The sequence below is a fragment of the Ciconia boyciana genome, chromosome 1 (genome assembly GCF_034638445.1).
Source record: "Ciconia boyciana chromosome 1, ASM3463844v1, whole genome shotgun sequence".
Lineage (NCBI taxonomy): Eukaryota > Metazoa > Chordata > Aves > Ciconiiformes > Ciconiidae > Ciconia > Ciconia boyciana.
Genome location: NC_132934.1, coordinates 26006332 through 26017946, shown reverse-complemented (window position 1 = coordinate 26017946; position 11615 = coordinate 26006332). Strand labels below are relative to the sequence as shown.

The 11615-nt window shown below is 61.4% G+C and overlaps 1 protein-coding gene across 1 annotated transcript; it reads right to left on the bottom strand.

Annotated features, from left to right (window-relative positions):
• Positions 1-881: 881 nt before the first annotated feature.
• Positions 882-4870, bottom strand: FEZF1 (FEZ family zinc finger 1). The gene is made up of 5 exons (XM_072848029.1): positions 4073-4870; positions 3762-3896; positions 3333-3465; positions 2397-2697; positions 882-1458 (listed from the first exon to the last, which is right to left on the bottom strand). The coding sequence occupies exons 1-5, from the start codon at positions 4868-4870 to the stop codon at positions 882-884; spliced, it is 1944 nt and encodes a 647-aa protein (XP_072704130.1).
• Between the last annotated feature and the right edge of the window lie 6745 nt (positions 4871-11615).

Here is an 11615-nt window from a genome sequence, read left to right as displayed (position 1 = left end):
AGTTGCAGTATCTTGTACTATCACACTTGCTGAGCAATAAGAAAAGTTGGACTTCTGCTTCGATTTATTTCACTCAAGCAGAGGCTCACAGAAATGGCAGACCCACATGATTTCAGCGGGATCTTTGGGACATCTTACCTTTCATTACATGTTGCAGAAGTTTACCTTTGGCAAGCAAGGACAGAGGAGGAGCTAGCGATGCACTGCAGTCGCCTGGTTCGGGAGGAATTTGTCCCTGTCGAAGCCTGAATGACGCTCTCCTGGCCCCGGGAGCCGGGCAGAGCGGGAGGGGAAGCGGCCACAGGGACGGATCCTCAGGGGAAGCCCAGCCGGTCCCCCCCGCTCTGCGGGACCCTCTCCTCTCTGCCCCTTTCCACACCGCCTCCCACTTTACCCGGGGTCACTTCGGCTGGTCACTCACCTCCCGCATCCCGCTGCCTCCGCCACCCGCGTCTGCCCCTGCCGCCGCAAATCAGCGTGGAAAAGCGGGGAGCGGCTCCCCGTTTCCCCGAGGTCTCCGAAGCGGAGACCCGCCCCGTGGGGGGCCCCCACGCCGCTGCACATGCAACGCGCGTCTGTGGGCTGCGCTGGAGTCCCTCCACCCCAATCACCAGCCAGGCTCCGGGAGCTGCTTGTCCCCGGGAGCTGGGAGGGAAGCGGCGCGTCCCCTCGGTTCCCCCAGGCTCCGTGAGGGGCTGAGCCCGGGCGGGGTGCCGCGGGCGTCTGGCCGAGCTGTAGATCCGACCTGTTGCTTTGCTTTTCACAAGTACAGTCGTCCGCTCAGAGGATTACTTCAGTAATCCGAGATGCGTGAAAGGGGAAAGACTGGCTTCCCCTCTCAGCCACCTTCAGGGGTGCACGGGGAGACAAGTGCCGCCGGCCTAAACTTTAAGGCCAGGCCTGCTGGTTGCAAACACCCCTGAGCGGGGCAGCCCGGGGAGGGGGCGGGAGCGCCGCCTGCAAAAGGGTCTCCCTCTCCTGGACGTAAGGCTTGAGGCACGCTTAGCACCATCGCGCCTCGCCCCTTCCCGCACAGCCAGAACCCGGGGGCGCCAGGGGCTGTAAAGAGCAGGGGTGCCCCGCGAGAGCAAATCACCCGCTCGTGAGGGGCCCGCTCCGCAGCGGTCCCGCAGACGTGACCGCCAGGTCCCCCAGAGCGGGGCAAACCCCCAGCGCCGGGCTCCCCGCCCTTCTCCCCGGACCCCTCCGGCCCTGCCCCGGGGAAGCACCGCCCGCCCCCCCGCCGTGTCCCGGCGCGGCCCCCCCTGCCCAGAAAGGACCCCGCGCCCGGCGCTGCGGGCAGCGGGAGGCGAGCGGGTACGCCTGCTCCTCCCGGGGGGCAGCACCCCCCTTTCGTGCCTGCTTCGGCCACCCCCGGGGGCGCTACAAGCCCCGCAGGCGCCCGCCGCCGAGCGGGCTCCGCTTTCAAGGCTCGGCTTGGCAAAGTCTGCTGAGCAGCTAATAACAAACAACCCGGCTTTGATCAATCCGAACTAATTACCCCTCTTAATTAAAGTCTTTAGCGGTTGTTTCAGTGTTTTGGCAAGGAAGCGGGAGAGGTTTGTCGTTAGGCAGCGCCAGCGCCGCGCACCCCGCCCGCCCGCCCGCCCGCCCGGCCGAGCCCGCAGCCCCCGGGGCCGGCCGAGCCCGCAGCCCCCGGGGCCGGCCGAGCCCGCAGCCCCCGGGGCCGGCCGCGCCCGCAGCCCCGGGGCCGGCCGGGCCCGCAGCCCCCGGGGCCGGCCGAGCCCGCAGCCCCCGGGGCCGGCCGAGCCCGCAGCCCCCGGGGCCGGCCGAGCCCGCAGCCCCCGGGGCCGGCCGAGCCCGCAGCCCCGCCGCCGCAGTCACTCGTGTTTAAATATTTATTTCCACCAGGTCAACGAGTTCTTTTTTTTTTTTTTTCTTTCCACGTGCAAGAATCAAACCGAAATTCAAATCCGTACATAGTGAACCAGCTCTGTTCATATAGATACGATATTCAGGGGGAAGAGGGAGAGGAGGAAACCAAGAAGGGGGGGGATAACCAGCAGGCAGCGGAGGCAGGGCGGGATCAACACAATGGGAATATATATACATCGAAATAATTAAAGTGGTGCAGCGTTCCCGGCTCGGGTAATACAGATCCCAAATAAATACAGTAGAGATTGGCTTGGCGCTTTTTCTGTTTTTTTAAAAACCATCTCTCCACCTGAGATGCAACGACAACCAAAAAATAGAGTCTTTAAAAAACAAACCAAAAATAATTAAAAAAAACAAAAAGAGAGGAGACAACCGGTCCCACAACGTTAGTGGCGATATAGCGCATAATACACAAAACGGCTTAACAGGTGCATGCAAAGAGGCGGGCGGCGGCAGCTCCCGCCGGCGGAGCCGCGCTCCCCGCCGCGGCCGCCCCTCACGGCTGGAGCGGCGGCGGGCCCTGCAGCAGCGGCCCGGGCGGGGGCGGCTGGTCGGGCCCCCCCAGCTCGGCGGGTGGCCGGGGCAGTCCCAGGGCGCTGTCGTGCAGCTTGCGGACGTGCTTCTTGAGGTCAAAGTTCCTGCAGAAGCCTTTGCCGCAGGTGGGGCAGGTGAAGGGCTTCTTGTCGTTGTGGGTGTGCATGTGGAAGGTCAGGTTGTACACCTGGTGGAAAGCCTTGTTGCAGATATTGCACTTGAACTGCTTCTCCCCGCTGTGAGTCAGCTTGTGGTTTTTGTAATTGCCTGGGAACGAGACAAGAAGGGCAGAGGGACCCGGGGCTGAGAACCGGCCGCTGCAAAGAGGGGAAAAAAAAATGCCCAGACCCTGTCCCCTCCCCAGAGCCTGGCTTTAGCCGAAAATGACCGCCGATCTCCCCTGAGGATGGGGAGAAGGCGGGCGCCGATCAGCAAACGCCCGCCTTCTCCCCATCCTCCCCGCGGCTCTTCCTTTGACAGACGAGAAGGGAACTATCGAATAAACCAAAGTCACATCCATTCCAGAAATAAAACCCCGTCTTTAGCCTTCCCAGCAACACGGGGAGAAAAGCTGACCGAACTCCTGCACTCGGAGGGGAAAAAAGGCGGCGAACTCGTTTGCCGAAGCGCGCCGGCAGCTGCCTGTTGGAGCCGCGGAGAACGGGCGCTGCCCGCGGGAAGGCTGCCCCTGCGCTCCCCCGAAAACGAAAGCCCTGCCCCGCTCCGTGGGCCGTGCCGTAGGAAATGTGTCGGGGCTAGCGATACGTAAAATTAACCTAAACCTCTAATGACAGAAATTAAAACCAAAATCAACTCCCTCCCCCTCCCCATCGCACACTGTCCCGACGCTTGACCTCGCCTAGGGGGGCCCCGGGCAAGGGAGAGGGCGCTGGAGACGGTACCTTTCTGGTGAAATCCTTTGCCACAAAATTCACAGACAAAAGGTTTGTAGCCGGCGTGTATTCGCGTGTGCGTGTTCAGCGTCGAGCTCCGGTTAAAGGCTTTGCCGCACTGGTTGCACTTGTGTGGCTTTTCCTGGAGCGAAACAAACGCCGAGTCACGGCTCGCTGGCTGGTTTGCGGGGTTTGTGTGCCGGTGTGCAGGGTCGGCGCGTTAGCCGCCGCCTGGCCCCGCTCCCAGCGCGGGGCACCCCGCCGTACCCCACCGCGCCCGGGCAAACGAAATCCCCGGCGGCGCCGGCTCAGCCGCCCCCCGCACCGCGCCGCTGCCCCGGGGCGGCCGGACCACGCCGGGCTGCCCGAAAAGCGTGAGCGAAGGGGTCTGGGGGAAGGAGGGAGGGAGGGAGGGAGGGGGGGAGGATGGAGGCTCACCTGCGTGTGGATGATCTTGTGCCGGCAGAGCGTGCTCGCCTGTCTGAAGCCCTTCCCGCAAACTTTGCAAACAAAGGGTCTGGCTCCCGTGTGCACCGGCATATGGCGAGTTAAGTTATAATGTGCATTAAATACCTTGAGAGTGAAATCAGACAAAAAAAACCAAAATCGCGGTTAGAAGGCGAGAGCGCCGAGGGGAAGCCGTCGTTTAAAAATCAAGCAAGCAAGCGACCGACGACCCGGCGGACAGACGGACGGGCTAGGGGGCTGGGGAAACAGGGGGAAGGGAGGCGGGCTGCGGCGCTACTTGCCTTTCCACAAACTTCACACGTGAAAACTTTGGGCTTGCTGCTCGGGGAGCCGCGGCTGAACTCGGAGGTCTTGTAGGCGATTTTTTCCGAGAGGATCTGAGCACTCTCTTTCATGTAATGCTGCAGCTGAGCCTGCGACAAGTCCTTGAAGGCTACCCCCGCCGGGTACTTGTCCACGGCCGGCAGCACCAGCTTGTTCCGCTCCGCCAGGTAAGCCTTGGGCTGCGGGTGCAAGGGAGAGCTGAGGAAATAAGAAGCCACCGGGTGGATGTTGACACTGGAGGACGGGTGACAAGGGCTGTCGCCTCGGTTGAAATAGCACAGGGCTCCCATGGCGTGGAAGGAGGAGTGATTGACCACTCGGGGTCTTACCAGTTTGTACTGCTGCAAGGGCAGGGCATCGCGGGGGAAATCTCCTTTCAAGCTCAGGGCACAGTTCAAGAGATCGCCGCAGCTAAAGGAGGGCGAGGAAGAGGAGTCTAAATGAGCCTTCCTGGGTTCCGCTCCGGCCACCGCCGCTTTGGGCAGGGGGTCGTACGCCACCGGGACAAAGGGGATCATGCAGGGGATGGAGGAGTTGAGGTGCAGCGGGTGCTTGGGGTCGCCTTTGGCCACGGAGCCGTGGAGGAGCTGCGGGACGGGGATGGAGCGGGGCTCTGGCGTCCGCGCCATGATGCGCTCAATGGAGAAGGCGAGGGGCTTGGGCGTGCTGATCATGTTGCTCCTGGCAGACAGGCTTTCTCTGGCCGGAGGAGTCGCTAGGATTTTGGTCGCCGTGTGGTGGCCACTATTGTCCATGGCTGGATTGCATTTGTTCGCCCGGTTTGAGCCGCTTTGGTAGACGCCTCTTTTTTTTTTTTTTTTTTTCCTCCTCTCCCCTCTCTCTCTCTCTCTTTCACTCTCTCTGCCCCTTTTCTTGTCACTGATCTGCAAGGAGGGAGACCAGCATCGCCGCCGCCACCATCACCACAGCCTCCGCCGGCGGAACCAGCCGTCTCAGTCCAGTGGACTCATGCCAGCCCATCACAGTTTACTTTGGCGCACCAATGACTCGGGACAATCGCTACTTATTTCTATCAATAGAAAGTGTTGTGTCAATAACGCAGCCAAGATCTCGCCAATCGTTAACTTCCAAGAGGAGAAGGTAAACTAGATAATTGCTCAATTCGCTTCCAACAGTCAACAGGAAAAGTTTTTCCCCCCCAGTAAGCGGCTACTTTTCATTGGCGCCCGCGCCTCCCCCGCCCAGGGAAGGAGGCGTCTCTCCCTCCTCCTGGCCTCTCTCCCCTCTGCCTCCCTCTCTCTCCCTCTCTCGCTTTTTTATTATTATTATTTGCAATCTGCTTAACCAGGCTTTAGAGGCCAAGCAAATCCGAGATCAATTTTCTTGTTTGGCTTTAAGTGACATCATCTAAAATCATTGTCCAAGTGCTAAATAGGGATGTGAAACCCAATTCAAGGGCAAGCGCCGGGGTATTTGTCAAACGAGGTGCTGCAGAAGAAGCGGCTGGAGGGGAAGCTGTTTGTTTCCTTGCCACTTTCCAGCCCGAGCTCTCTTTGTGCGTGTGTGTGTGTGCCTGAGGGAAGGAGGGAGGGAGATGGCTGCTCTGCTCCTGGGACTGCTCCTGGTCTGCTCGCCGCTTTAAAGAGCAAGGTCAGGTGGCGGTGAGCTTTTGGAAAACACGGTAAACAAATGAGCGGGGAACTTGCGACAAGCAGACGGTGAGAGCAACGCATGGGGATGCGGGAACCACCCGGGCCAAATCCAACGAGTGCTTGTGAGCAAAAGGATTAATCAAAACCTGGGGCTGGGGAAGAGAAGGAAAAGGAGGTAGGAAGAGGGACTGCCTTTTAAATCTGAAGCACTATATATATATATATATATATAAAGTAACCTGCATATACTAGGTATAGCTTCTCTTTCCTTAAATAATACATGCACAACACAAATACCGAAATCTCAGGATCGGTATAGGTACACGAAGAAATATGCAGCGCACACACTGCTTATAGGTGTAAGTGCACCTAAACAGATGTGCTCCCCACGTATTCAAGCGGAGCTTGGCGGCCCTGTTCTGGACGCCTCGGGTGTTGGTACTTACAGTGAAGCGAGGGTCGGGGAGAGGAGCGGGACAGCGGTGGGTAAGGGGCTTTCCGTATTCACCCCCTGTCCCACCGCCCGACAGTTCGGGGTCGGAACAAGCTCCCGTTCCTCCCGCCGGCCTGGGGTTCACCTGGCTGCTTGACTGAGAGGCCGCTGCCGAAATCCCCGGGAGCAGCCACGGGTCCCGCCGGGAGCGGACGGCCGGCGGGGCACGGCGGAGAAGAGCCCGCGGGGGCGGAGGGGCCCACGGGGCGGCCTCCACTCCCGTGGCCCAGCACTGCCCTTCTCCGGGGCCGGGGGAGGGAGGAAGGAGGTCCCAGGTCTTGCTAGTGGAGAGAAGCCTCCAGCGAGGCAGGGATGCCCGGCCCCCGCTGCTCGGGTACCAGCTGGGGAGCCTGCAGAAGGCGGCGTCTCCCCCCACCCCTCGGCCTAGGACGACCCGCTTGCGGGGAAGCGGGAGCAGGGAGGAAAGGCGGGGGCCCCGGGGGCGCGGGATGGAGGGAGGCACCCTTGCCCCTGGCGCTGTGACCGGGCCGATGCCGCCCTGGGTCACCGCGACCCCGCCTGAGGAGGACAAGGCAGCGGCTGTTGCACGACGGTACCTCCGCAGCCGGCAGCCGCCGGGCGAGCGTCGGGGAGCTGCGGGGGACGGAGGAAGAGATGCCCCGCGGTCCCCGGGACAGGCGTCCGGCGACGGGCCGTGGCCCGGGCATCCCTCGCTGCGGAGGATGCGCCCTGCACGCCCTGCGAGTCCGCCCCGTCCCCTCGGTGCCCCGGAGCGCAGCAGGCGGCGGGAGCGGGGGCTGACCCCGGGTCGCGCCTGGGTGGACGCAGCCACGCCGACAAGCGTGGGGCGGAGGAAGGACCCGAGCGGGGCCGGGCCGTGCGGGGCCCCCCGGCCGCGATGCTCCGCTCCGCTCCGCTCCGGCCCCGCTCCCTGCTTTCCCTCGGCCGGGGTAGGGGCCCCGCCGGCGGCAGATGGGTCGCGGCGTTGCGACCGTAGTTGCCGCCCCGGATCGGGCTGCCGCAGCCGCCGGCTCTTACCTGCTGCTTCCCGCACCGGCACCGCCAGCCCCGGCTCGGCCGGCGGCACCGACCGGGGGGACCGCGGGGCCCGGAGCCGTGTCCCCCCCGCGCCGCGCGGGGCGGCTGTCCCGGGCTGCCCCTGCTCCGGGGCGTCGGTGCCTCCCGCGTATCTGTGTCTGCCAGGGAGTTTCCTCCTTCAGAGCAATTTACATTTAATTCAATCTAGGCAAATTTCCTCTTGATTGGTGCTGAAGAAGGGAATTATTGTTGAGTGGGTTTTAGAGGCTTCAAATCCCATATACTTAATGTGTTAACAGCTTGCTCTTAACTGGTCTTTTTGGGATTGACTTTTTGACATGTGTTTGAAAGTAAAATATGTAGTGTCATTTGAGCAGGGTAAATATCCCAAAGCAGCAATTACAGCCCTGCCATTACAATTACACTGGCCTCCTCAATGCTGAGATACACTCTTGGAGAAGCGGGAGCTTTATTATTCGTTACTTCTTTACGGATATGCCTCCCTTTCTTTCCGTACCGCGCACGGAAACGTATGTTCGTGCCTAATTATTAAATAGCGCTCTAAAAGCCATATTTGGTTTTTTTCTTTTCCTTTTTTGGGAAGTCATTCTGTTCCGTATCAGAGATGGAGCCTTGCTAGTGCTGGAGCTGCCTGCACTATAGAGAGCCTTACTAAAATCAAGGTCGATGTATTTTTTTCAGTCCTGTCCCGAGCTTTGCCTTGCGCTCGGACCGCATCGTTTTAGCGATGTTACCTCTCTGCCGAGCTGCAAACACCCCGCAGTCCTGCCGCTGCAGGGAGGTTTTCCCGAGGCAGAGAGATTTACGGACTCTGAGAGTGGCGAAAAGTAACCCCTTGGCCGGTTTCTTTTTGCGGGGCACGGCGGGCTGCAGGCCGAGCCAGGCTCCGTGGGCCCGGACCGCTCCGGGCTGGCGGCACGTACCGAGTCCCGGCAGAAGGGGCCGGCGGGGGAAGGAGCGGGCCCGCCGGCCTCCCAGAGTTACAAACCGTCGGAGAAATTAAGGGCGCAAGTTTTGCCTCGAGTTGATTTCGTGTTCTGGCCCGGAAAGCTGCTGTTCTCTTTTTCCCCGTAATCGGTTTTGTGTTTCATTCGCTCCTAAACTATGTTCTTGATATTGCTCACTTGCATTATTATCATAACGTATCTCTACATGCACTCAAAATCCGAGTCACCGGCGAATTCATCTCGTCGTCAGGATTACTCCAATCCGATCCCAGAGGCGATTAGAGGGAGGTAAAATACCGCCTAAAGCCTAATCTTTAATTTCTTCCTCCTTAATAAAATGAATAATTCCATTGCGTTTTTAAGTAAAAAATGAATTGAAAAGGATAATAACTCCGCTAACCTTCTGTTGCGTGTATTAATCTGTTCCTGGAAGTGTTTCGCGCCCGCCCGCCCGCCCGAGCAGGCTGCATCTCGCAGCGAGCTCCCTGCCTGCGCTCGGAGCCGCTCCCACGGCCGGGGAAGGGAAGGCACCGGCCAGCCGGGCTCCGGGGACGTTTGGCCCGGCGAGCTTGATGTGGAGGGGCCAGGGAGGTCTCGGAAAATGCTGCTGGCCGCGGCACCGGCGGAGCCGAGGGCGCCTGGTCAGAGCCGCATTGCTGTTGTTCTTGCTGAATAATCACCATTAATAGTGCCACCGCCGAGATTCGCGGCAAAAGCTGGGGTTCCCTCTCACTGAACACCAGCCCTCGCCGTCCCCTCCCGAGCCACTGGCTCCGTGAAGGGGCGATTCACCCCCGACACGGGCCCAAAGCTCCCTCCGCCCCCCGGCTCCGCCGCCCTCTGCGCCTCTTCTCCCCCAGCCCGGCCGCAGACCCCGCCGCGGCCAAACGCGTTGAGCCTGGCTTGCTGAAGCTCGGAATTAGCCCCTGGCTGCTGGGCTCGCTGCTCATCCAAGCCCACTCGGGGCTTGTTGTTTACTGTCTTTTGAGGGGAAGTCAAAATATAAACGGGGGAAAGAGTTAAAGTGGGGGAGCAGACCCCGGGATTACCAGGACGGCGGGCCAGCTGCGGTCCCCGTTTACCAGCCGGCGTTGGGGCAGATCCAGCGCCGCCGTCCTTTTCGGTGGGAACCGTTTCGGTGGGAACCTTTTCGGTGGCAACCTGCTGCGGCCGCTGCCCGCCCGGCTGCTGGGGCGGGGGACGGGGCTCCCCGGCCCGCCCGGCCCCGGCCCCGGCCCCGGCCCCGGCCCCGGCGAGGCGAGGCGAGGCGAGGCGAGGCGAGGCGAGGCGAGGCCGGCAGCAGAGCCCGGGCACACCGGGCAGCAGCCTCGGGCGCTGCTGCTTCAGCAGCGCGGGCAAAGGCGCTCGGGCTTTGCCGGGTTGTTTTAAGTTGTAACACTTCGGCGTTTTCTCCACTGACATTTTCTCCGGGAAAACCTATATATGTATACGTATGGATGTGTATATACCTTCTGAGACTACGCACAGTCTACCCGTACAGTGCGTGCGTGTTGGCGTCCCTCTATATCAGTTCCACCGCAAGGAAAAGAAGAAAGCATTGCTATTTTTAACCGAATCCATCACAAAAGAGAAACAGTTGACACTGACCCGCCAAACACAAGTGTTCCCGGAGGTAAAACAAAGTTTGACAGTACAGTACGTCTCGTACAGACCCCTCTAAACCGAGAACCAAACGAGTGCAAATTAAGCCTTTTCACGTATAAAGCCTTTAATCGCATATAATCGAAATTACAAGTGACCCTCTAAAGCAGCGCTCCCGGCCCTCCCGTAATTCATGCGAGCGATTTGTCTAAGTGTGCCAGCTACGAACGTGAACTGCAGCAATCACGTCTAATCTAATCAGCCCGCCTGCGAGGGGACCCGGCGGTGTCATCAGCTCCAAAGGGCCCTTGGTGAAAGTGGCTGGGAGGGGCCAGCGTCAGCTGGAGCCATGAATGACACCTTCTCATTTGTTCCTTTCCCAGTTCAACAAATGTTTAGCCCCGTTGCTGCTAAATGAACGCCTTGCGCTCTTTGGCTCGGGGAAGCTATTTATTTTTAAGATTTCTGAATAGGATCAGGAGCAATTAACTTATTTTTGTTTCTATTTCCTCCCAGTGTATTGGGAGCTAACCTGGAGCAAAGCAAAGAGCCGGTCGGCTGCGTGGGCGCCTGTGCGCTGCATTCCCGGCACCGGCGCACGCCGGGCTCGCCCTGACGGCGGGGCGAGGGTGTCCGCCACCGAGGGGCTGCCAGACACGGAGCCGGGACAAAACCCCGCTCTCTTGCGGCTGCCGAGAGGGAGGGAGAAGCCAAGCGAAAGGCATGCCAATAAGAACAAAAGCAGGAGCGGTGCCCCGGCGCGGCCGCTGCTGGACGGCGCCCGGAGAGGGCTCCCCGCCGCCCCCGGCTGCTCGCCCGGCGGCACTCCCACCCGGGCACGGACACGGGGGACAACTGAGCAGCCCTCGGGGGGGATGGGGGGGATGACACACAGGCGACGCTATTCTCCCTAAGGCCAAAAACTTACTTTGGTTGGTTTTGTTTGTTTGTTTGGGTTGGGTTTTTTGGTTGTTTGTGTGTGTGTTTGTGTTTTTTAGTGGCTATTAGAACAAAACGCGCCTGTGCGGGTGGGAGCCCGGCCAGGCCGGGGGCTGCGCTGGGCATCCCAGGCCGGCCGAGGTGTCCCTGCGGGTCCCACGGGGGTCCCAGGTTCCGTCCCTTTCGCACAAAACGAGCCCAGCTCCCCCCTGCGAGGGGACTCCCCTGTCGCTGCCTCCCGGCTCCCGCCGTCTGCTACGCGCTCGTTTGCTGTTAGCGGAACGCCTGATTCAAACCCCTTTCGGAAGATGCATAACGGGTACTCTCCGTGCAGGAAGGCTCACCAGCAACCCACCCCACAGCCTTACACCCCCTCCGCGACGCCCCGCGCTCATTGCCCTGTCCCTCGTGGAGCCGCACTTGCTGCCCGCGCAGAGGTGCTCCGACCGCCCTCCGCGCCGAGGGTTTGGCGTGTCCCAGGAGGAGCCCGCCAGAAGCCTGGAAACGCCCGGGGCCTGACCCGAGATCCCCCCGGGACCCGAGGAAGCGTTGAGTGGGTGCCGTGTCCCCGGGGCCAAGGAGCGCGGCCGCTTCTCCGGGCGCCTTTGATGAGCACGCGGTGGCCCGGGGGCCGCTCGCCCCCTCGCCCTAGCGCTCCCTGCGAAGCTGCGCCGGCTCCTGAGGCGGGGCTGCCCGCTCTCTGCTCGGGGCCGGGTTTCAAGCGCGGTGTGGCTGGACAAGGACGAGCCTTACGGGCGGGGAACCGCCGGTGCGGACGCAAGCGGCGCCAAGCGGGAGCCGTGCTGCCCCGCGGGCGGGACCGGCCGTGGCCGGGCCGTGGCGGGGCCGTGGCCGGGCCGTGGCGGGCAGCGGCAGCCGCGGGGCG

Coding starts and splice junctions, on each gene's coding strand:
- FEZF1 (XM_072848029.1), bottom strand. CDS start 4,870: ATGGACAATAGTGGCCACCACACGGCGACCAAAATCCTAGCGACTCCT. Junction 3,466..3,761: donor ACAAGATCATCCACACGCAG/GTGAGCCTCCAT, acceptor GTTTCGCTCCAG/GAAAAGCCACACAAGTGCAA. Junction 2,698..3,332: donor CAAAGGATTTCACCAGAAAG/GTACCGTCTCCA, acceptor TCTCGTTCCCAG/GCAATTACAAAAACCACAAG.